The sequence below is a fragment of the Triturus cristatus genome, chromosome 2_1 (genome assembly GCF_964204655.1).
Source record: "Triturus cristatus chromosome 2_1, aTriCri1.1, whole genome shotgun sequence".
NCBI lineage: Eukaryota > Metazoa > Chordata > Amphibia > Caudata > Salamandridae > Triturus > Triturus cristatus.
In genome coordinates this window covers 273982638-274007252 of record NC_140581.1, presented here as the reverse complement: position 1 = coordinate 274007252, position 24615 = coordinate 273982638, and the positions used below count along the sequence as shown (strand labels likewise).

General features: G+C 45.2%; 1 protein-coding gene across 16 annotated transcripts in view; it reads right to left on the bottom strand.

Annotated features, from left to right (window-relative positions):
* NIPBL (NIPBL cohesin loading factor) overlaps positions 1–24615 on the bottom strand; it is a 1722939-nt gene that overhangs the window by 1421253 nt on the left and 277071 nt on the right. For all 16 annotated transcript variants that reach the window (XM_085631078.1, XM_085631072.1, XM_085631074.1 and 13 more), the window contains exons 5-6: positions 15185–15284; positions 8842–8990 (exon numbers count right to left, since the gene is read on the bottom strand). In XM_085631078.1, coding sequence (XP_085487204.1) covers positions 8842–8990; positions 15185–15284 — 249 coding nt within the window. The remainder of the gene's footprint in view (positions 1–8841; positions 8991–15184; positions 15285–24615) is intronic.

Below are 24615 nucleotides of genomic sequence, written 5' to 3'. Positions count from 1 at the left end.
GTGTGTCATAGTGTGACCTATCATAACGGGCCAGGAGTGCCTGGGTGTTGGCAATGCGCCAGATGTTTGCTGCTTGCGCTATCCTTTTGCCTGATGTCTCCAGCACTTTGGACTCCTTGTCGGGGGGAGGAGCATCACCCGTTGTTTGTGAATGTGCTCGTTTGCGAGCATTAGAAACAACCATGGAGTCTAATGGTAACTGACCCTTAATGTACATAGGGTCTCCGGGTGCTGGCTTGTATTTTTTTTTTTGATTCTGGGGTTCAACACCCGTGCCCTGGTTGTTTCTTTAAAAATGTATTTTGCAGGTTTCAGAACCCCCTTCAACATTGGCAGAGTTTTGACGGTTTTCTCAGAGGGGGCGAACGTGTCCACTAAGAAATCTTCCTCTACAGTGTCAGAATGGAGTTCCACTCCATGATTGGCAGCAGCCCGTTCTATGAGGGCATTAAAGGCAGCAGTGTCCTCCGTGGGAGATGTCTTTATATTATAAAGCTGCGTGTCAGGAGCATCTGGTGCGTTACCCTGGTCGGTGCGGTCTACCCATGCCTGATCTGGGTCTTGCATGTGATCATCAGGATCGATATCCACCGGGTAAGTGGTATCATCCCCTATATAGTCCTCTCCGGCGTCTGCCTCCGAATGCGTAGGAGAAAAAGACGGTGGGTCCTGAAGGTAGGGTTGAAAGGTTTCGTGAAGCACTGGTGTGGAACCTGCTGGCTGTCTTTGTTTCAAAGGAATCTTGTATGAGTCCAAACCCTTCTCTGGTGTGATCTTCCGCTTGCGGAGCAGCAGCCTACCAGTGTCGGCGTCGATAAAGTGTGCCTGTGAAGGCTCGATATCGATTTGTCCAGCGGATAGTGTCTGTGTTTGGTGGACATGTGTCCGAATTTCGAACATTTTCGGTGCCTTGGGCGGTGGCAATCCAAATGTGATGTGCGCCGGCGCCGAGTGTGCTTTTGCGGCCTTGTGCATTTCGGGACCCGACGTAGGACCGAGGGTTGCCCGGTCCCTGATGCGTTGCAACGACGCTGAGACGTGTTGCAAGGTGAACGCAGATGGCGCTTTGGAACCGATAGGCACCTTGGAGGCAGGTGTCGAAGCGGTATCCGATTTTTTCCCAGTCTTTGGGTCGTCGATCCGAAGGTGGGTATCGACGCTCTTTGGAGCCCATGATTTGGTAGGCGCCGCACCCTTTGATGTCGACGCAGACGGATCGACCACCTTGACCTTGGTGGGTTGGGCCGTAATCTTCGCTGCCATAGGCTGAGGCGCCTTGTGGGGACCGAGGGCCTTCTTTTTTGGCTCGGTGCCGGAACCAGTCTTGGTGAGCTCGGCACCGAAATCTCTTTTGGTGTGTTCGGTGCCGATGACCTGTGCCGGCGTCGAAGGAGTGGAGGGCTTCGAGGCCTTCGATCCGATCGCAACCAGTTTCACTTTCGGTTTTGATGTAACCGGTGCGACGGATGGTTTCGGTTTCACTGAATGAAATCCAGTTGTCTTCGATATTAATGGCTCCTGTGAAATGTTCGAGGCCGGGCCTTGAGGCGGGGCCGAAGAACTGTGTGACTGATCTTGGGTAAGGCCCGCAGGCGATCCCTCGACCTGAGCCTTATGACGACTTTGTCTCTCGGCCTCCGTAACGACGGGTTGGCCTAGCTCTTCGCTGGAGCTATCTTCCTCGGCCCCAAGGGCCTCATCGTAGTCTCCTACCTTGCCGACGTCGTCTTCGTCCTCGAAGATCACCTCATCATCGTCTTCCGATCGGGATTCACGTTCGGAAGCATGGCTGGAGTCTATGTCTTCTATGCTCTCGGCTTCCTCATCCTCCGTGCTGAAGATGTTGACCGGGGCAGGCGCCGATTGCTGTGCCTCCAATCTCGCTGCCCGTCGATTCCGCAGAGTCTTCGAGCGGAACCGGGCGCAGGCCATACATTTCGACTCATCATGATCCGGTGAGAGACATTTGTTGCACACCGGATGGACATCGACGTGTGGGTATTTCGCATGGCATAAAGGACATCTCTTGAAAGGAGTCCTCGATTCCATCGTCGAGCGTTGATCGATGTTCGGACCGAAGCGGATCCGAAAAGCGTGAAGAAGTTACTAAAACACAAAATAAACTGGTCGATACCAAACGCGAACAATACCGACGAAATCTAAAGGCCTTTTGGCCATAAACTAAAGTTTCCGAACTTGAGCTAAGATAAGCACATCCGAACCCAATGGCGGAAAAAAACAATCTAAGGATGGAGAGGATGCCCATGCGCACTGTAGTCCAGGGGAGGAGCCACCTATCTCGTGATACTTCGAAGACTCTTCCAGGACAACAATGTGCAATCATCCGGACCCAACACTAGGCGGCGATCTATGCACAGATATGAATTCAGCAGCCCACATGCCTCGAACCTGTACATACACATACTGAGCATAATATAGAAAATCAGTTTCCCCTGTAATGTTGGGGCTAGCCGGAGGATGTTGCAGAACATTGGAAAAGTGTAAGTAAAACAGCTTGTCCCACCTGGGTTTGCTGTTTTGCTGGAACGTCAACACAACGGTGCTTAGTAAAAGTGTGCGCTGTGGACCAAGTAGTAGCTACACAAATGCAAGTTATTGGAATGTTGCCTGAAAAGGCCATTGAACCTGCTTGCTTTTTTGCGAGCAGAATATGTCCTGGGAAGTGTTAGGAGCGGTCTTTTGGGTTTGGTATAGCAGGTTTGAATACACTTGACTAGCCAGCGAGTGATTCCTTGTTTGAAATAAAAGTCCCTTCTATGGGATTTGGGAAAAGTCACAAATAATTGTTGTTTTCTAAATGGTTGTGTCCGATCACTGTAGTACATAAGGGCTCTTTTAACTAACATCTAGTGTATGAAGCATCTGCTCTGCTACTGTGATGTGGAAAGAAAAATGGCAGTTCTACGCCTTTGGTTAAGGTGAAAAGAAGATACAACCTTGGGTAGAAACTTGGGTTTTGTCCTAAGGACTACCCTATCAGAATGTACCTTGAAATAGGGTTCTGTTAGAGTTAACGCTTGAATCTCACTGAAACGTCTAAGGGAGGTAATAGAGACTGAGAAAACCACTTTGCTGGACAGAAATTGTAAGGGACAAGAAGGGGCTCAAAGGGGTCTCAATCTTGTGAGGACTACATTAAGATTCAATGATGGGATTGAAGGTAGTCTGTGAGGGATGTCTATTCAGCCATTCCATGAAAGCTTTAATTACAGGGATCCTGAAGAGGAAGGGGTACTCCCGGTGTTGCACAAATGCTGCTCCTGAAGCCAAATGTAAGCAAATAACTGTGTATGCTAGTCCTGAGCGTTGCAAGTTAAAAAGGTAACAGACAATGTCCTGTAATTTCTGTTTTAGAGGAGTGATGTTTTAATGAAGGCAGTAGTGGAAGAATCTTTTCCACTTTGCAACATAACAGGCCCTGGTGGTAAGCCGATAAGCCTCCCTGACGATATCTATGCACTCAGGAGGTAACTAAGTACCCAATCTATAAGATTTCAGGAGCCAAATCACTAGAAATGTTTGGGACAGGGATGTCAGAGTTCCCTGGTGTTGCATAAGAAGGCCCTGCCTGTTGGGGAGGTTCAGGTGGGAAACTACAGAGAGCTTGAGGAGAATAGTGAAAAAGGGTTGTCTGGCCCCATGTGGAAGCTACTAGAATTAATGTGAAGGAGGTTTGCCGTAATTCCCTGGGCACATATGGAAGTGGTGGGAGAGGTGGAAAAGTGTAGGCAGATATCCCTGACAAATACACCCATAGTGCATTTATTCCAGACTGTGGGCGTGGGACCCTGGATGCGAAGCTTGGGCATTTTGCGTTTTTGGGTGTTGCAAACAGGTTTATGTTTGGAACCCCCCCAACACTGGAAGTATGAGAGTAGGACTTGAGGTGCAGTTGCCACTTGTGGACTTGTTGCTTCATCCTGCTGAGCAGGTCTTCAAGGTCGCTGTCCAATACCAGTAGATACTATGGTAAAAGGTGAACTTTGTGGTACAGCGCCCATATCCAAATGCTTTGTGCTAATGTGGAAAGTTGTGCGACTGGGCTACGATAAATGTTTGGGCTTAGAAGTTGATTTAAAGCCTGATGCATGCTTGTGCTCCGAAGCGGTCTTCCCCATTGGCAGCTGGGTCAACTCTAATGGAGGCGTTGGTGTCTAGCTTACTCTAGAGCCCGCAGAGTTTTATGGAGGTCGATGGCTGCTTCAGCTCCGAAGTGCCTTTCAATGCTGAGCCAGTAGTGGGCGGCGAAGATGTTGTTCACGTCACGGCAGGTTTGCTTTTGGAGTGCTGATTCTGTGCCAGAGCAGAGCCAGATGTCGACTCCAAAGCTTTGGATTAGTGCCGGCCACAGCTGGAAAGCAGTGGCGGTCCGGTCCAATAGGAATGAGGGCTCAAAGCCAGACACCCCCCCCCCCTCCCCCGGAGGGGTGGAGAGTGTCCAAGTGAGGTTCCCACTGCGTGGACACTATCGTTGTATCGAAGTCAGCTAAAAATCTGTCTGACTGATAACTGACTCCATAATAAGTGCGGGTACTTGGCCGGTGTCGAATTCCTCCACTTAGTCCTGTTCAACATATTCCCTCAAGATAGCAGGAATCGCCTCTTCATTGCTCAATTGCACATTGTGCGATGTTTTTCTTAGGCCTGAAACCAAGACAGGTAGAGCAGGAAGGCTCGGTGTGGTCTGCGGAAAGGCACAGATTGCAGACTGCTGGGCTGGCTACACATATGTGACGTGGCACTGTGAACAGCATAAAAAAGGTGCCTTTTCAATTACGCGGATCATTTTCGAAGGCGAGCGATGTTGAAGAAGGTCTAACAAGGCCGCAACCCCGCCGCAGATATCACCCTCGTCGCAGACTGTGGCATACTTGATGAAGAAACCGATGCAGAGATTGTTTGAAGAACTGTCGGAACTGAGAAACTCAGGAAGCCCCGATCAACTGTCATGCGGTGTTGATTCAGAGCCTCAGCGAAGCATGTCTGAACTAGATGGCGGATGAAAAGCTAACTATGGATTCGATGTACATCACAATACTGCCTAAGATTGTACACATCCGAGCCCAAGACTAGATGGCATAGAATGCATAGCATGTGAATATCTACAGCAACACATGCCACGAACAGTATATTTATTTGCTAAATCTGCCATGAGGCATTAAATTACAACTGAAATCATCATCACCTGTTTATACATTTTTGCACTAGGTTTCATTCGTTTTTGCTCAAAAAAGAACTTCTGCAAAAAAAAAAAAAATCCAAAGAGCTACCCAAATGACTCCTTGCTGAATTCAGAATTTGGCCTTCTTTTCACGAAAAGTGTAACGTTCTGGTTTCACCCGTAGGTTTCAGTACACACCGCAAGTAGGCAGAAACCACAAAAATAGGACTGGACTACCACTTAAAAAATAGTAACAACTGTGGAAAGGGTTTTTTTTTTTTTTTTTTTTACTATTCTGCCTAGCCCTAAAAGCTGGCAAGAGGTAGATATTCGCACAAACCTTTTAATGATGCCATTCTTAAAAAACGAACAGACATACTTCCACATACAGTATTTTGTTTCCAAGTAAACACCCTACATTTTGGATGTTTTCAGCTTCCTCCCGGAGAATCCAAACAACCCTTCGAACCATCATGTGAAGGAGAAAGAAATGGGAAATTTTTTACCCGGCTTTCTTTTGTGAAAAACAGTTATGAAGACTTAAGAGCAAAACAACAAAAATGTCTACACTGGGGAAGCTTGAGCACTTAAGGCATTAGTGTCTGCAGCAACAACAAAAGTAAGAACGGTTGACAGGGGTGGACCTTCATAAACCAGATCATCAATTGATCTTGCACAAGGTTGTTCCTTTCAGATGCAGGTGAAGAGATTTCCAGAACAACTAACCAGTTAAAATTCTGTGAAAGCGATTTTGGACCTTAGAAGCTGTACAGTACACTCTGAAGAAAGGGGAGTAACCCTTGTATAACAAAGGGAATCTGGTACAAATAACCCTTACAAAAAACCTTTTCGCTCTGAATTAATTCGTATTTCTGTCAAAGACCTCTTCTTTCTACTCATACAAACCCATTTAAATCAAGCTAATCACTCCTGTTTTCTGTAGAAAGTATCGCCTTTTGTTGTTGCAACTACAGAAATAACATACAATGCTAAAATATCAAAACATATAAGTGTACATATTCAAAGTCAATGAGATAAAATTGTATATGGTGAAAGAGAAGATGTTCTAGATAATTCCTTATCTCATATGGCTGAATCAAGATCTATTATTTAATACTCCGACATTTGTCTTTGTTTGCAAATTTTGTGGTTGATCTCATTACACCATTTACACTTAGTACATACAGCAAATCTCGATCAACTAGACATTGTGAAATATATAAAATTAAAAAGAAAAATTGAACACAAATCATAAAAAGCAGGTTGACGCAGCGTTTCGGTGGACTGGACTCGATTTAACCACCTTAATCAGGACAAGCTAATTTTAAAAATAATATGCTTCGATTTACAAAAATTATAAAACAGCACATCAGACATCTGTACTCTGGGTCAAATACAGTATACACAAAACCGGAGACTGTCCTTAGCATCAAACATATAAACATAGTGATCCACCCACAAGTATGTATGTATGTCAGGTCCTCCCAAAACAGGTATGTGTCCCCACAGTGGTGGGAAGTACACACTAGTTGTTTAAATACCCCTCACACACCAAAAGGGCCCTTGGTGTCATGCTTCATCATTTGGGCACGCAAGTCTTACTTAGACTCCATGAATAGAAATCTCAAGTCATAGGGATCTCCACGAAATAGAATATACTGGAGATTTTTTGCTTTTCTTACTATGTTAAAAAAGAAGTACATATCCCTTTTAGTATTAGAACTTAAATGCTTTTTGATAGACAAGAGGGAGGCACAAATTTGCTTACCCTTTGGAATCGAAAAGTCTTTTCGGAAGTCCTATCCACAGTTTCCTATCATCAATCTAGGAATCGTGTTCCTTAGTTAGAATAAAGATTCCACTGTCCTGGTATTTTTCGGGTCTATTCAGTGTACTTCTTTAACATGAAAAAGCAAGAAATCTTCAATATATTCTATCTCATGGAGATCCCTATGACAAGAGATTTCTATTCATGGAGTCTTAGTAAGACTTACGTACCCAAAGAGTATCTCCTGTACGTAAGTGTATTGCATTATTATAATGAGTTTGCACAAGGATCGTGAGTGACTAAGATTGAATGAATGAATGAATGAATGAATGAAGTGGAATGATGAGTAATTGAGAGAAGGATTATCTATCTGCGATAGTCGTGATTGGGTTACTTTTAACTCTGGGAGTGAATTGTATTTCTTTCTGGATTAATGTAATAAATATGAATCAAAGGCACAGTCTTTTTGGCTGGCTGACTGTTTGGTGCTAAGGACAGTCTCCTGTTTTCTGTATACTGTATTTGACCCAGAGTACAGATGTCTGATATGCTGTTTTATATTTTTTATAGATCGAAACATACAATTTTTTAAATTAGCTTGTCCTGAAGAAGGTGGTTAAATCGAGTCAAGTCCACCGAAACGCTGTGTCGACAACCTGCTTTTTATGATTCATGTGTTCAACTTTTCTTTTTAATTTTATATATTTCACAATGTCGAGTTGATAGAAATTTGCTATATGTACTAACTGTAAATGGTGTAATGAGATCAATCACAACATTTGCGAACAAGGACAAATGTCGGAGTATGAAATAATAATCTTAATCTGTCAACTGTCTTAAAATAAAAATAAAGCGATACGGTCTACAGAATACATGAGTAATTAGCATGATTTGAATGGGTATTTATGAGTAAAAAGAAAAAGGTCTTTGACACAAATACAAATTAATACAGAGGGAAAGGGTTTTTTGTAAGATTTGGACCATAGCCATTTCAATACCCTTATGACAAATAATTGCAGGATATAATGCACTGAAATGCATAGAAACCTCAGAAGTGAGTGCGTTAAATAGTCATGCTATAGCATCCCATTGTTTCTTTAATACAAGCAAAAACACACTAAGTATATTGAAATAAACATTTCAGACACAGGAAACCTCTAGTCAAGAGGTTGTCTCTAAGACATACCAAAAAAGAGGTTTCAAACATTTAGCTTTATGATAGAAATCAACATTTGAATCTATTGTAGATGGGTTGCAATAGGCAGTTTCAAAAATCAGAAGTATGACAGAATTACAGAGTCAGAGTAATACAGCATACACAGGAAGGAGAAAATGGGATGCAAATCTTTTCCCTACTAATTTATTAGAAATTGTATCCCAGTGCAACTCCACCAGGCGCATCCCTTCTGCACTACCAGAAACACAGAAGACTAGTCTCTTTGAACAACAACTCAGTGGTGTAAACCTCTTACTGCTTAACATGCAAGGGACATCTTCCCACTCCGTCTGGTGGTCATGTAGTCTTGCCTCTTTTCCACAATCCCTCCTCTCCTTCCTCACAACCTATTACTTTCCCACTTTCTTACTATGCTGTGACTGCAACTCATGATGTCCTCATCCTTTTCTCATCAGCTTTATCTGGATTACCAGTCCCATCTTATTGCTACCAATCTACATATAACCTCCTTTGCCACTCCTAAAAACATTACCTCCACTGCCCAGAGTGGCTCCTGCACCCATTCATGCCAACTTATTACAGTATTCCTTTGATTTTTATCTACATTTGCACTGTATAACTTGTATGTATATATGATACAATGCACTAATTTTACTGGACAAAACATGGACATCCTATTTTATATTATGACATTGTTTTATCTGTAATAATTACCTTGTGGCAGCTGAGGATGTGTGTAGCTTTGCGGATGTGAATATGGCATGTAACCGGCAGGGCTTTGAGGAGCATATGGACTAGGCACAGGGCTGTTCTGTTGCGTCATGAAGCGGTTACCAGAGTTTGTCTGAGGTGGTGCAAATCGACTAGAAATTTGAAGAACAAAAGTATACAAAATGTTATCTGTAAAAACAACTATATTCCTGAAGCAGCAAGTGACAGACTGGACTTTTTAGAAATGCGACAAAAAAACCTAAGAAAGAAAATGCGCTCATCTGTAAACTTGATTCCGTCACATGTATTCTCTGAAACTACATACAGCAGATTACCTCCACACACAGGGGATCCCTGGCACACTTTAAAGGAAAATGCTTCTTACCAGTATGCATCTGTTCTTGGCATGTAGAGCTGCAGATCCACACACTATGCATCGATCGCCATCTGGTGTTGGGCCCAGATGTTTGCACTTGTTTTTGTCTTGGAAACGTATTTGGAAGTCACGAGATAGGTGACTCCTCCTTTGGTTCATAGTGTACATGTGCATCGGCTCTATCTTCAGATTGTTTTTCGCCAGCAGGAAAATGATGGATTTTTGTGAGAAACAGATAAGATGCCCATGTATGCTGTATCTAAAGATAATACTGGAACAGGTAAAGGTAGCCAGGGAGGTGGGTGAGTGGGTGTGTGTGGATCTGCAGCTCTACATGCCAAGTACAGATGCATACTGGTAAGTAGCATTTTCCGTTCGAGGCATATGAGCTGCAGATCACAAACTATGCATAGATTGTATAGCAGTACCCATGCTTAGCGGCGACCACCAGTATCTGTTGCAGTAGTTTGAAATAATGTTTTGAGTACAGCCTGGCCCACACTAGCTTGCTGTTTTGTTTGCACATCTACACAATAGTGCTTTGTGAATGTGTGCGGTGTAGACCATGTAGCTGCTTTGCAGATGTCATCTAAGGGAATGTTCCCCAAAAAGGCCATTGAAGCCCCTATCTTTCGGGTAGTGGGCTTTAGGGGGGAACTGATTATGTATGTTTTGCTTTGGGATAGCAAATCTGTATGCATTTGACAATCCACTTTGATATGGGGTTGCCTTTATGTGGAGGTGAGGATGACACGAAAAGTTTTGTCTTGCGAAAAGGTTTTGTTCTTACAATGTAATAAAGCAGTGCTCTTAACATCTAGAATGTGAAGAGTTCTTTCTGCGACTACTTGTGGTTGCAAGAAGAATACTGGCAACTCCACAGACTGGTTGAGGTGAAAGGGAGAAATAACCTTAGGGAGGAATTTTGGATTGGTTTTGAGAACCACTTTGTTATGATGGAGCTGTAAAAAAGGTTCTTGAATAGTCAGTGCCTGTAGCTCAATGACTCCTAAGGGAAGTAATGGCCACTAGGAAAGTGACTTTCCATGTTAGAAATTGTAGCTCGCATTTGAGCAGAGGTTTAAAAGGAGGGCCCATTAGTCTTGTGAGAACGATGTTTAAATTACACACAGGTGAGGGTGGTACCCTGGGAGGAATTTTTATTCTTTTGAGGCCTTCCATAAACGCTGTGATGGCAGGTACCCTGAAGAGCGACAAGTGTTGTCTATTTTGTAAGTAGGCTGCTATGGCAGCGAGGTGTAACCTAATAGATGTATATGCTAAGTTACACCTTTGGAGATGTAGTAGGTAACAGATTATGTGTTGAATAGACACATCTAGAAGACTGATGGTGCTGTTGTGACAATATATCACAAATCGTTTCCATTTGGCTGCATAGCAGGCTCTAGTAGTGGGGCGTCTAGCTTCATAGATAAGGTTCATACAGTCAGGGGGAAGGTTAAGGTAACCGAACTCTAAGACTTCAGGAGCCAGATCGCTAAGTTGAGCTGTGCTGGGTCCGGGTGTCTGATCTCTCCATGGTTCTGGGTTAAGAGGCGTGGGGAGTTGTAGTTTTTGGTGCGGGACTACAGATAGTTCCAGTAATGTGGTGTACCACGGTTGTCTGGCCCATGTTGGAGCAACTAGGATGAGAGTCAGTGAGTGTTGCTGTAGTTTACGCACCACCAGTGGAATGAGTGTGAGAGGCGGAAAAGAGTACGCAAATCCGCCTGACCAATTCATTATTATCGCATTTCCTTTGGACAATTGGTGTGGATATCTGGCGGCGAAGCTTGGGCATTTGGCGTTTTCATATGTGGCGAAGAGATCCATCTCTGGTTGCCCCCATATGTGGAAAAATGGTTGCAGAACTTGCGGATGAAGTTCCCACTCGTGAATCTGTTGCGTCGGACGACTTAACAGATCGGCTATGTTGTTCTGGGCTCCCGGGACATGTTCTAGGAGAAAAATGTTCTGAGGAATAGCCCATCTCCACATGCTTTGCGCTAGTTGAGAGAGCTGTAGGGAGTGTGTCCCGCCTTGTTTCTGTATGTAGTACATGGCTGTCATGTTGTCGGTGCGGACTAGGACAGCTTTACCTGATGTTTGTATCTGGAATGCCTTCAGGGCTAGGAAGATGGCTAGTAACTCCGGGTGATTGATGTGGAGTAACTTTTGTTGAGGCGTCCACCTGCCCTGCATGGTGTGATGTAATAGATGAGCTCCCCAGCCGGAGAGCGATGAGTTTGCTGTTAACACAATCTGTGGAACCGGCTCGATGAACGGGTGCCCTTTGGAAAGGTTTTTGGTGTTCCACCACTGCAGAGAGCGATGGGTGTGACCGTCCACCAACACCAGATCTGTTAGCTAACCTTGAGCCTGGTTCCACTGACGTGCCAGACATTCCTGCAGGGGACACATCTGGAATCTTGCGTGAGGTACTATGAATATGCAAGAGGCCTTCATCCCTATTAACTGCATGAACACTCGAGCTGGTAGATAGTGTTGTGGCTGAAATTTTGATATGAGGCTTTGCATGCTTGCTATCCTGGCTGGGCTGAAATATGCAAGTGCTTTTGAGGTGTTTATTGTGGCACCGAGGTACTGTTGTATGTGGGATGGTTGTAGGTGAGACTTTGCGTGGTTTATTGTAAACTCTAAGTCGTAGAGTAGTTCTGGCGTGAGTGTGATGTACACACTGATGGTATGACTTGGCTTTTATGAGCCAGTCATCCAAGTATGGGAAGACGTGGATGTGCTGTCTACTTAGGTGAGCCGCAACTACCGCCAGACACTTGGTGAATACTCTGGGTGCTGTGGTGACTCCGAATGGGAGGACCTTGAATAGGTAGTGCTGACCATCCACTACAAACCTGAGGAAGGACCTGTTGAAGCGTGACCATGTGAAAATGGTCTCAGTGTATGTACAGGTTTAAGGGTCTGAGGTCTAGGATAGGTCTCAATCTGAAGATGGAGCCCATGCGCACTATCATCCAAAGGAGGAGTCACCTATCTCGTGACTTCCAAAGACTTTTCCAAGACAAAAACAAGTGCAAACATCCGGACCCAACACCAGATGGCGATCGATGCATAGTGTGTGATCTGCAGCTCATATGCCTCAAACATATATTTTTCAAAAGAAGAAATAGGAAAAAGAATTTACTAAACTATTTGTATAACTAGTAAGCAAGCCGATTCAGATAGCACATTTGACTACAAATTTTGCTAATATATTTTTTTTTTTCAAAATAGGCAAGAAAAAGGAGGTCTCCAAGAAGAGTTATGTGCAAGGGAAGTTTTGGCTTTCCAATATGTCTGCATCTGTAAGGGCTGTTGCAGAACTTCTTTTGCGTATTCCCCCGTCCACCAGTAGCTAAGCCCACCAGAAGCGCAAGCAGGAGAACTTAAGCTGAGCTCCAGATACGTCTGGTGAGATATCTCTCATGAGTGACCACATCAGTGTTTGAGGGAGACTTCACTGGAAAGGGGAGTGTGTTTCCCCAGAGTCTCAAACTGATCCCAGCTTGTGGATTGCTGATCTACGTGAAATCCATGAGCAGAGACTCACTAGACATCTTTGTGTCAGCCCCCATCCGCTCCCACCCCTAGGCATAGCTGCCATTTCTATTGTATCTGCTGCCGCCAGTGGCTTTTAGCTGTCCCTAGTGTCAGCCCACTTCTGCCACTGATAAGTTAACGTGCCTTTCACATTTTACTTCCACAAAGCACAGCATACATCAAGTGGCAATGGGTGAACACACTTCAGCTACTGATCAGATATTCAGCCATACATATTTGTGCTATGGTCAACATATTTTGGAGGCCATGGTGAGTGGGCCGACGCATTGCACCGGCTGTGGTGGGCTGATGCAAAATGTGTATTGCTGAATAACTGAGCAATGGCTGAAGCCACAGCCTTATGATGTATGCCATGCAGCGTAAAATTAACATATGAATGATACGACGACTGATCAATGGCTAAAATATGCCTACCCATTTTCCAAAAGATATATGCTGCGCTGAAGTAAAATGTGAACAATAACTGATCAATACTTAACGTGGCCTGACACTGCCCTATGCTGTGGTGGGTGGCAGCACGGGGGGGTAAATGTTGCAAATGGCTAACTTCCCTGTGAGCCAACTGCTTTCGGCTCTTTCACAAGGAGCACGCCTCACAGCGAAGTTTCTCCTAGCGTCAAGTACAAATTTGGCACAATGTGCTTTTGCCTTATTGGGTTTATTGGAACTTAAACTAATATTTTTTCTTTTCTCAGATTTTTTTGAGAAGTTCTCTGCAGGGTTGGATCTTTGGAAAAGCACTTTCAGTCAGATAAGTGTGAGCTCAGAGTCCTTTGTTGTTGTGATCACACATTACTACACTTCCACAGCATAATCCATTTTCTGTTCTTAGCACCCATACGCATCATTTATTTCTATGAGTACCTCTGCATTCTGCAGCTAGACAGTTTTAGATGGAAAAAGCAGATGGTGTCTCGTTAGATGACTGCTTCCGCGGCTCTAACTAGAATAATGGAGAACACTGAGGCAGGATCGGATACTGAGACCATATTAGAGGGAGAGAGTCAGATTGATTTTTTGTTGCAATTCCTTCCAATGAAGACATCTTCCAGAGATTCAGAGGAACCTGGCCATGCCCCTTCGCAAGCAAAAATTGTGCAGTGGAGAGCTAGAGACCGGCTGACCAGTGCAGGGAGACCCCGCACCAAGCACTGGTAGATTGCTCTCTTAGACTTAATAAGGTCAGTTAGTAATTCTCACATTCATTGGAGATGCTGGATTTAGGGTTAACCCCTTCGCCGCGTGGCAAATTCTGCCGCGGTGCGAGGGGGGGGCGGGGCTGGGCGTGGCGCTCAGGTACTTAGGACGGCTCCCGGCCGTCATGAATCACGTTGGGTGTGTGCTCATGACGGCCGGGAGCCGTCCGAACTCCGCCCACTAATTAATTTGCCCGCACAGGCGGGGAATTAGCTGCGCGTGGGCGGAGCGGCAACGGTCGGACGGCTCCCGGCTGTCATGAGCACATGACTACTGTGACTCATGACAGCCGGGAGCCGCCCCGAGCACCCATGGAGCTAATGCAGCAAATTGTTTGTCTATTGACTATCTTTTTCAGGTTGCAGGCGGCTTAGGAAATTGTGCAGCAAACAAATTTGCAAGCCAAAGAGTTTGGAGGAGAATGGAGACACTCTAGGACCTCACTTTAGGGCACGCCTGCGGAATCCCACTTCACTTGGGAAGTTGAAAACATTTCTGAGCCTAACGCTGTACACCAGAATAGTGTACAATCCAATCGCACAGCCCTACTGGTCTACTCGTACAGGTTGGGCAACACCCAGTTTCATATCAGTCTTGAGCAGATGTTTAGGGGATAGTGGTTGGAGGGTTTGGCAGTACCAGCACATGGATACTAGCATATGGATACTAGCATGGATACTAGCATCACTTCCTCCTGACCAGCACCCAAGTGGTGTCCATTTCCAGGGCAGAAAATAAACACGCTTTGAGTTCATCCAGCCTGTAGGGGGCATCTAATTAAGTTCCTGTGTGAGGTCACAAGGATTTTAATGGCAGTTTGTCCAGAAGGTGTGCCAGAGAAAACAACAGCTACCACATCACCCTTATTGGCCAGCACCTTTGATGCCACTGCTGTCTGCATTAGCACAATCCATAGGGGTATCCTGATGGCACTGCGGACAGTGGTTCCAACCATCAAGATGGGACCGGAGAACATAGATGAAGGTGGCCCCATCCACCTCTTTCTGCCAGAACCCCCGTTAATACCCTTTCCTAAGTGAAAGCCTATAATCTGACAATGTCTTGACTACAAGGTACTAATATATGCAATACTACGAGTCCAGATACATTTATAAGGATATGCATATTAGAACAATTGAGCTGTGTTTCTATAGAAACAGAATTACATTGAAACCTTAGAACAAATCCTATTACCTGGAAGGGCTATGAGAAATAGTGGTTTGCTGATAATTGGAAGATGCAGGACTGCCATGAATGGAATTCTGAGAAAGCTTGTACTGTGGCATCAGCATTCCTGAAAAGAGAAAAAGGAGAACTTAACTTCATGGTGATTCTGCTTGCCCTTCCTTTTTCACAACTGCTGAAAAGTATGGAAGGCAAACTGCTCATATAAAGAGATTGCGACTTAAAACCTCTGATCAGTGCGCTCCCCCTACCCCAATACGCACCTCTCCACTCTCAAGGCATTGTGTTGCCCATGCAAAACTCAGACTCCTCAGTTCCTTTAGTTTTCATGCCGTGCAATACAATGTAAAACCAACAAACTGATTAGGTCCAGCTTTTATCTTCTTAGGTAAATACAGGCATTCACAAATGTTTAATTGCACATACAGTATTTGATACATTAAAGCTAGCCTTGCTAGATTTTCCAACGCGGAGAGAAAAAGGAGCAAAAAGGGGCTGCTTTCTGTGCAGGAATCATATTTAGGTGAACTGAATGTGACGCAGAAAATGTAGGAGTGTTTCCAAAAGTCAAAACTGTCCCTTATTAATTCCAATGGAAGCACTTCCCAGAAGGCGGAATTATACAGTTAATAAATGAGGTGACAAATACTCCTGTGGGCCACAGTCCACTATTCATATTTTAAATAATTAGTATCAGGTAAACAAACAGTGGTGTCAAACCAGACCTAAAAAGCATTTCAGCAAATGGACAGTTATCCCATATTTATGAGGGAGCGCAAGGAATAAGAACAGAAAGGCTACAATGTTAATTTAGTCTTACTTATAAGCTTCTATTATTCCTTCCTCAATTAGCTGAAACCAGTTTTACAGTATGAACCCACACTACAAGGAGGAAACGCTATGTAGGCTTAGGGATTCTATGTAGGCTTAGGGATCAAGGAAAATAATTTTTACAGGAGAAGCAGTAAAGACTCAAATTACTCTGGAATTTACTACTGAAATGTTAAATTCTACTGGAAATCTCAACATTTGCCAAAATCAGTTATGTATATACAGGATTAATTAAAAAGATGGAGCAAGAATCTATCAAGCACTCAATGTGATAGTGAAATTCACCGAAACACCTTGAAAAAAAAAATATGCAGTTCCGTTCTCTTGTATTGTTCCCATGTGGTTACGGGTATATAATCCACAGGGTATCTTCTCGGTGGTATCTGAAGGCAGTGGGGAAAATGAAAGGTAGGCACGTTATTTCTGAAACATCAATGGCATGCACCTGCAGAATATAGTGCCTGGAAACAAGGTTTACCATTGTTGATGTGTCTAACTCCTTAATGTCCTGGAAGAGTATTTCACTAAATGCTAAGTCCTGGGCTGAAGAAACTTGATGCATAATACAAATAGTTCTAAACTATATTTACTGAGGAACCAGAGGACAAAGCAAGGAATTAAAATGCAGGAGTAAACAGGCTCTCAGCACCATATGTCACCAATGAGTCTACATTTAGTAACATTTGCTATACCATAAGACAATATTTAGGCAGTCCTAATTTGCATTATCAAAATTAAGAAATCATGCAACTACCTCTGCAAAGTCATACTTTAGGTAACATTGAAAAGTAGAGTAAAAAATGCCAACCCTTGTTAAAGCCATGACGAACGGTGAAGAAGGGGTTTGAGGAGGAGACGTGCCATTTTTAATGATCCTCACGATTATCAATTAGAACTTTACCTCTCATGGAGAATGTTGATATTTATTCTGTATTTCCTTTTATATATTTTCTGTGACAACCACTAGATCCATCCAACTCACGGTGGCTTGTGACCATTGGTTGTTGATCCATTCCTGGAAAGGTCGCATGCAAAGTTCACATGTATTATGAGTGGTATGCATGATGGCATCATGTCCATTAGTTTCATTACTGTCCTCACTGTCAGAGACTGACCCTTCTGCTGAAGGCGACGTTTCTCTGCAATCGCCTTTATTCTCCTTGGGACAGGGTAAGCGCATGCTTTTCTTGAATTCAAGGTCGCTCCTAGGAACACCTATTCTTGCTACGGTTGGGGTGGCGATTTCTTGTGGTTTATGGAGAAACCCAGTTTTCCAGAGTGGTGATTACTGTTTAGATGTCCGACATTTTTCTTTTTTCGGTATCTACCTTTACAAGCAAGTCAAAGGTTGTGTATACATGTTTTCCTTTGCTTTTCAATCAGGCTGCGACTGCAGCGTGGCACTTTGTAAAGACACATGGTGCTGACTATGCCGAAGGATACTACTTTAAATTGGTAGTGTACTTTCTCTAGAACAAATCCAAGGTACTTTGTGTCCCTGATTCATAGGGATGTGTAGGTAGGCATCTTTGAGATATGGTGTAGCCATGCAGTCTCCTTGTTTTAGAAGTGGGATCACTCATTGGAGTGTTGTCATTTTGAAGTGTTGAGTAAGCATGAATGTGTTCAGGAATCTGAGGTCCAAGATTGATCTCAGAATTAAATCCTGTTGAATTTCCTTTGTTTCTCTCCTTTGGTGGTACTCTTTTGATGACATTCTTTTGAAAGAGTTCCTTCTCTTCCTTTCTTAATGGTTACCTCCACCCATCGAAATCTTTTTGCTTTCGAAGGACCTTTGTGAAGGTTCTTTGGCAAGTTCTATGCAGAATCTGTGACGTATCAGGTTTAAAATCAATTTGTCCGATGTTATTTGTTCACACTCCCTTGAGAATAACCTTGTATTGCCTCCGAATGGTGTTCTGTGGCGGCTTGTCTTGTAGTTGGGCAAGTCACTTGCTTGTTGCTCCTCCCTCTCCGAGGGTTTGTCCTCTTCCCCTAACTCGTGCTAGAAAGGGCTGACTGGCAGGGTGTTGCTACTGTTGGTACGTGGCTTGCTGTGTAGCTTGATGAGAATTGTCAAAGCTGTTGTTGCATCTGTGTGAAAGGCACTATTCTTACCCTTCAGAACGTGCTTCTGAATTGGGATAACTCCCATCGCCTTGGTCATTTCTTCGTCCTCTGATTTGTTGACTACGAATGAGTGTGGTGTGTGTTGTTTGGTCCTGAGGCGGAAGCCGGGACAGTGCTAGTAACTTTACCGCTTGACTGCAAAAGCCGTAGATTGTTTTTAACGCGCACTTGAAAACCGAATGCTGTATTATAGCTTCTTAAAATCACATTTTGTATTCTGCCACTTACTAATCAGGCCAACGCTGAGTGATAGCACATCCTGCCCCCCTCGTGAAACCGACAGAGCCTTCGGCTTCCCTGCTGCACTTTCAACTTCCGGGCCCACCATCTTGGGTAAGGAACCCGATCACCTTGCTAGGCCCCTCCCACCCCGAGGCCCTAGCCCTACAAAATGATTTCCCTACCCAGGAGGCGCAGCGGACGGGCGCAGCGGCGGCGGGGCGCCAAAGGCAAGCCCGTCTGCGCCCGTCCGCGACCGACCGGGACCAGTGGCCATGACCGCTGGCAAAATTTGTCCCATACAGTACTCCCCCAACAAACTACATCTCCTACGTGGACACTCTAATCTTTGCCATGCGTCATGGGACCCCACTACAAAACACTTCAACTGTTCACACTAAGTTTCAAAGCCACCCTACCACATCCTCCCCCTTGTTCCGCATGGTTCTACTCAACTGCAGATCCATCCCAAAACATGCCACAGAAATATCCCTGCTGATCTCGGACACAGACCCCGACGCCATTTTCCTCACGGAAACTTGGCTCCAATCTGACTCCGACCCCGAGGTCATTCAATCACTCCCTGTAGAATACCAAATTCTCCGAGCAGATCGCTCTTCTGGAAAAGGCGGCGGCATAGCCATTATTTATAAAAACTGCTACACCTGCCGCTCCTTTCCAACTAATCTATCCAACTGCGAACACCTCACTTTCTCGCTGGACTTTTCCCCTACCTGTACCTTCTCAGGGACTCTCATCTACCGTCCACCCGGCACTCCGACTAATTTTATAAATCAACTTGCCCCAGAGATAGCCAGTGGCATCTGCTCATCACCTAATTACACTCTATTAGGCGATCTCAATGTGCACTTAGACGACTCCCTGGATTCGGCAGCCGCCGAACTACGAAATAATCTACTAGCACTAGATCTCCCCCAACTAGTTCTGCAACCCACCCACGAAAAAGGTCACCTCTTGGATCTTATCTTCAGTAACTGTACCCATTTTACAGTTAATTTACCCATCACCCTCCCATGGACGGACCACTTCATGATCCCATTCTCCTGGGCACCAGCAGAATCTCACCCCACACCACTCCCTGCCCCAAGCAGAAACCGCAAATGGTCACAACTCAATACCAACCTGTGGACCTCCGCACTGGAAGTTTCTGCCCCGGAAAACAACCCCGATCCGATCATCAGTAACGACAATTTTAATAAATGGATTACCACCTCTTTAGACTCCACTATCCCATCTAAGGACATCAAATCCAAACATAGACCTAAAAATGCCCCTTGGTACTCCCAGGACCTGCGCACTCTTGAGAGAATGCCAAAGACTGGAACGGAAATGGCGCCTTGACTATTCTCATACCAACAAAACTGAATATCAGGCGTCTTTAAAACTCTATAAAATCAACATAAAAAAGGCCCAAGCCAGTTTCTTCGAAAATAAGATTAACGAAGCAGCATCCAAACCTAAGGAAATTTACCAGTTCGCAAAAAATCTGCTAAAACTCCCAGACAAGCTTCCAGATCCTCTGACCGCACAAACTCGCTGCAATGAACAGGCCGACTATTTTTACAATAAAATAGCCACGATCTACTCTCCTCCTCCCCCCCATCCCCTCACCCCCTATCGCCTCAACAGTATACCAGACCCACCCCTCCTACTTCTCTGGAAACCTTCCCTCCTCTGCAATCTACCAATCTAGAATCCATAATACTACAAGTCAAGTCTGGATCCCCTAGTGACCCAGCCCCAGCTCGTTTCCTAAAAACTATTACCCCCACCATCCTCCCCACCATTCTGAACCTAATCAATAACTCTCTCTCAGTAGGGCTTGTTCCCCCAAAGTGGAAACAAGCTATAGTGAAGGCTCTCCTGAAGAAATCCAATCTAGACCGGATGAATCCGGGGAACTACCGCCCGATCTCTTTGCTACCATGGATGACTAAAATCGCGGAAAAATACGTAAACCAATGCCTGACAGAATTCTTGGAAACTAACAACTCTCTGGACACCTCTCAGACTGGATTCCGCCCCATGCACGGAACGGAAACTGCTTTATTAGCAGTAACAGAAGGAGCTAGAAAAATCGTGGATCAGGGCGGCACTGCGGCCATCATTTTACTGGACATCAGTGCCGCCTTCGACACTGTAAATCATGACATCTTATGCCACAGAATGTCAGAGCTAGGGATAATCTCCACTGCTGCGACCTGGCTACACTCCTTTCTTTCTAGCCGCTCCTTCCGTGTCTGTGAGGGCAATACCACCTCGCCCAGCAAACCACTTAGTTGTGGGGTTCCTCAGGACTCGTCCTTGAGCCCCACACTATTTAACATTTACATGCTTCCCCTTGCAGAAATAATACGCCCTTTTGGCGTTCAAGTCGTGTCTTACGCCGACGACACGCAATTGGTGGTTACCCTGACTCATCCCTCCTCTTACTCCAGCGATCTCAGAGGCTGCATGGAAGCAGTATGCACCTGGATGAGCCAGTCCTACCTGAAGCTGAATGGCGACAAATCAGAGCTAATGGTGCTGGGTAACTCCCCCCAAAAATCCATCGACTCTGTGGCCGCCAGCACTAGGCCCCGCACCCCCAGCCGTAAATTCCATCAAGAGCCTGGGCATCTGGCTGGACAACGCATGAACCTTCGGCCACCAAGCAACCAAACTAGCAGCCACCTGTATAGGTATTATGAGACTCATACGAAAGATCCTACCGCTCCTCCCTTTCAAGGCCAGACAGATCTTGGTCCAGGGTCTAATCCTCTCCCGGCTAGACTTCGGAAATGCCCTTTACCTAGGAGCTCCCGAATCCACCCTAAAAAAACTGAAGGTTATCCAAAACTGCGCGGCTCGTACTCTCCTACGCATCCCCAGACGGCAATCAGTGAAATCTGAATTAAGAGCCCTTCAGTGGCTGCCAGTAAAGGATAGAGTCAACTTTAAAAGCATGTGCATCGCCCACCGTGCTTACTGGAGGAAAGGAGCAACCCTGAATCACACCTTAATCACCCCCTACCACCCCAACAGGCAGCTGAGGTCGACCCTCGTCTTCCAAGTCATCATTCCTAGGTTCAAAAAAGAAAGAAGTGGAGGAAGAATGTTCTCAACAAACGCGGCCAGGCTCTGGAACTCCCTCCCACTCTCTAACCGATCTGAACCTAACATCCTGCTTTTCCGTAGAAAATTAAAAACCTTTTTCTTCAGGAGATAACCTCGACCCGCGCCACCCACTTGTATTCTGTTAAAGCGCTAGGACGCCTGCAGGTAGCTATCGCGCTATATAAAAATGTATTCCATTCCATTGTAAGAACTCGTCGACCACTTGTCCGAAGAGGGGGTTCCTGGTAAAGGGCATGTTGATGATGTAGACTTGCAACTCTGGTTTGAAGCTGAAAACCCTCAGCCATGCATGCCATCAAAGTGTAGTGCAGGTGCACAGCTGTCTGCAGGCAGTGTCTGCTGCGTCTAGGGATGCTTTCAGGCATGTATTTGCAACGCTCAGTCCCTCCTGCATGACTGCTTTGGCACTCTTATTGAACTCATCAGGAAGGTGTTGGATGAGGGACTTTACTTTGTCCCACTGTTGGTGGCCATACTAGTTTAGTAGTGCACTAGAATTTGCAATTCATCACTATAGTGGGGCCACCCTTTCCATTTTTTTTAAACCACCATGTTGAGTCTTTTGCTCTTTTTCTGGTGGTGGTCCTGTGGATGTTGCTGCGCCTTATTGCAGTGGTAACGATTAGAGTCAGCTAATACATTATCTTGTATATATTTGGTGTCCTGAATTGAAGTTTGCACTACTTCTCACCCCTTGGTGTTACTGTTTTTGCAGTTGCAGGTTCTTTAAATGCCTCTTTCCCCTGGACCAGTATGCTGAGCAGCATGGTTAAGTACAGGTCCCCCTATTGGCGGACATTTGTGTTTCTAGAAGGAAACAAGACTCACCCTTTTCCCTCGCCAGCTGTACACCATCAGTCTCTGCAGCCCTCTTAAAGAGGCTGTTGGTGGTGAAGGACTCTAAGGATAGCGGTCTATTCCTTCTTCAGAGAATTCAGTATAGAGTTCGTTCTACCACTCTTCTTCAAATCCTCCTGACTCTGCAGGTTCCAAAATCCTCTATAGGTTCTTCCTGTGGCTCTGATGTTGCAGGAACATCTATGGCCAAGCAGTCATCTTCAATGTAAAGTGGTGTCAGTTTTGATGTGATTCGGAATTTCCTTGAGGAGTTATCAAAGAACTTTCACATGATCATTCCCATTTCAGTCTAGAGCTTTATTCTCTTCCTCCTGTACCTGTTCTTCATCAAGTGTCGCAGAAGGTCTCTTTTTAGGTGTCCACGGCTGTCGACGTCAAAGCATTAGTCCCCTCCTTTGCTCACTCTTTACCAGATGGAACCGTTGGAGGCTTTGATGGGGTTTTGCCTGCTTCGGTATCCCGTGGTCGGAATCTGTGGGCCTCTTTGGCTGGCATTCGGTCGACGTTTGTTTCAGCACCGAGGTTGTCTTTTTTTGGACTTTTGAGTCAGGGTTTTCGGTCTGTGCCTTCCGGGTCTGATTAGCTTGTGTACCTGGTTACCTTCTTCGACATCTGTTTTTGCTTGGTGTCTATGTAGGTTTCGGCGTCCGACTCTCCACTGTGTGCCCTTTCGGCCTCCTTGACCTTTTCTGTCGTCGCTTGACAAGCCTAAATGTTTGATTGATACCTGTGACTTCTGGCTGGCCATGGTGTACTGTTGGAGCCTTTGTCGTCGACGTACCCCCAAGGTCTTCAGCATGAATGTGGCGTAGGCCTCGTCTCTGTGGTCTTGTGGGAGACAGACGTTACAGACCTCATGGGGGGTCTCTCACAGTACTTGTGATGGCATTTGGGACAGAATTTAAAGGGGGTATTTTCCATGTTCCTCGTCTGGAAAGGGAAAGAAAGATCCTCTATTCTCTCGTCTTTTACTTCAATAGTTTTCAGAGATTCGGTTCTTTTTCGTCAAATAATTAATTTTTCCTTCAAAACATTTGGATCTCCCATCTCCAGAGGCAGAGAACCTGCTGGCACAGGGACCAGGACCCCATTTCACCCTGCCTGTTGCTGTACTACATTGCGGTAGTGTTGCCTGTGAACCTGAATCAGCTTCCCTTTGTTGGGGGCCATGAAGGATATGAGGGCCCAAATGGATTACTCAAAGACATAGCTGGCTGATGTGGAGCAAGATCTCTTATGCAGATGTTAAGCCTGTATCTCCGCCTCCCTAGACGACCCTTCCCAACTACCCAGCAGGGACACGTTGGCCACAATTATGATCTGGTTGGGGAGGAGGTAGCAGCTTACCAATCAGGATCTGCAGTGGTGGCCAAACTGACCTGCAATCTCCCTCGGCAGGCAAATGGAGTCGGACAGAGAGTACAGTTGCAGAACTTACTGGTTTGAGATTCCATTGCACAGCACAAATGTGCCACCTGGCATTGTGGGAGAGGAGGATGCAAAAGACTAAGAGTCCAAGAAGCCTCAGAACCAGCCTGAGAGAGAGACCCAGGATTGATCCTGAAACATAAGAATTATCCCCCTAAATGTCTGGACTTTCTGTGGTGTAGGGAAAGCCTTGAAAGTCAGTGACCTGAAATGCCTCAATGAATGGAGGTCTCTGTAGGGTTCAGTTGGGACTTCAACACGTTGATGGTAAAGCTCAACAATGTCTAGAGCTCAGCTGTGGTCCTGAGGTATTCCATGACTGACTGCAGCAAGACAGCCTTGAGTAGCCAGTCGTTGAGGAATTGCAATACATGTAATACCAAAAAGGCCCATGACCACCAATATCATTTTAGTGGACACTCAAATGACCAAAGAAATGTCCAAGGGAGCACAGCAAATTATTATCCCTGCCCCACCTTAAACCGCAGTCAACAACTGAAGGACAGGAACTTGGAAATTAATCCTGAAAGTTTAGGGAAACCGTCCTTTTTGCTGGATCTAAGGCAGATAGAATCTGAGCCAGCATGAACATTTTGAACTTGTCGTTGTGCAGGAAAGAATACAATGGTCTAATGTCTAGAATATGTCTGAAATAACTTGAACAGCATCCTTTGGCTTTCTCCTGCTCAATGTACCCCTGGAGAGTAAAATAGTTATCTCCTGCATCAGGAGTGTCAAGTACTTCTCCCAAATTTGCTTTGGTGTGCGAGGCAGCTGGGACGGGGAGAAAAAGGATAGAGTGTAATCCGTTTGGATGATTTTTTAAACCCAATCTG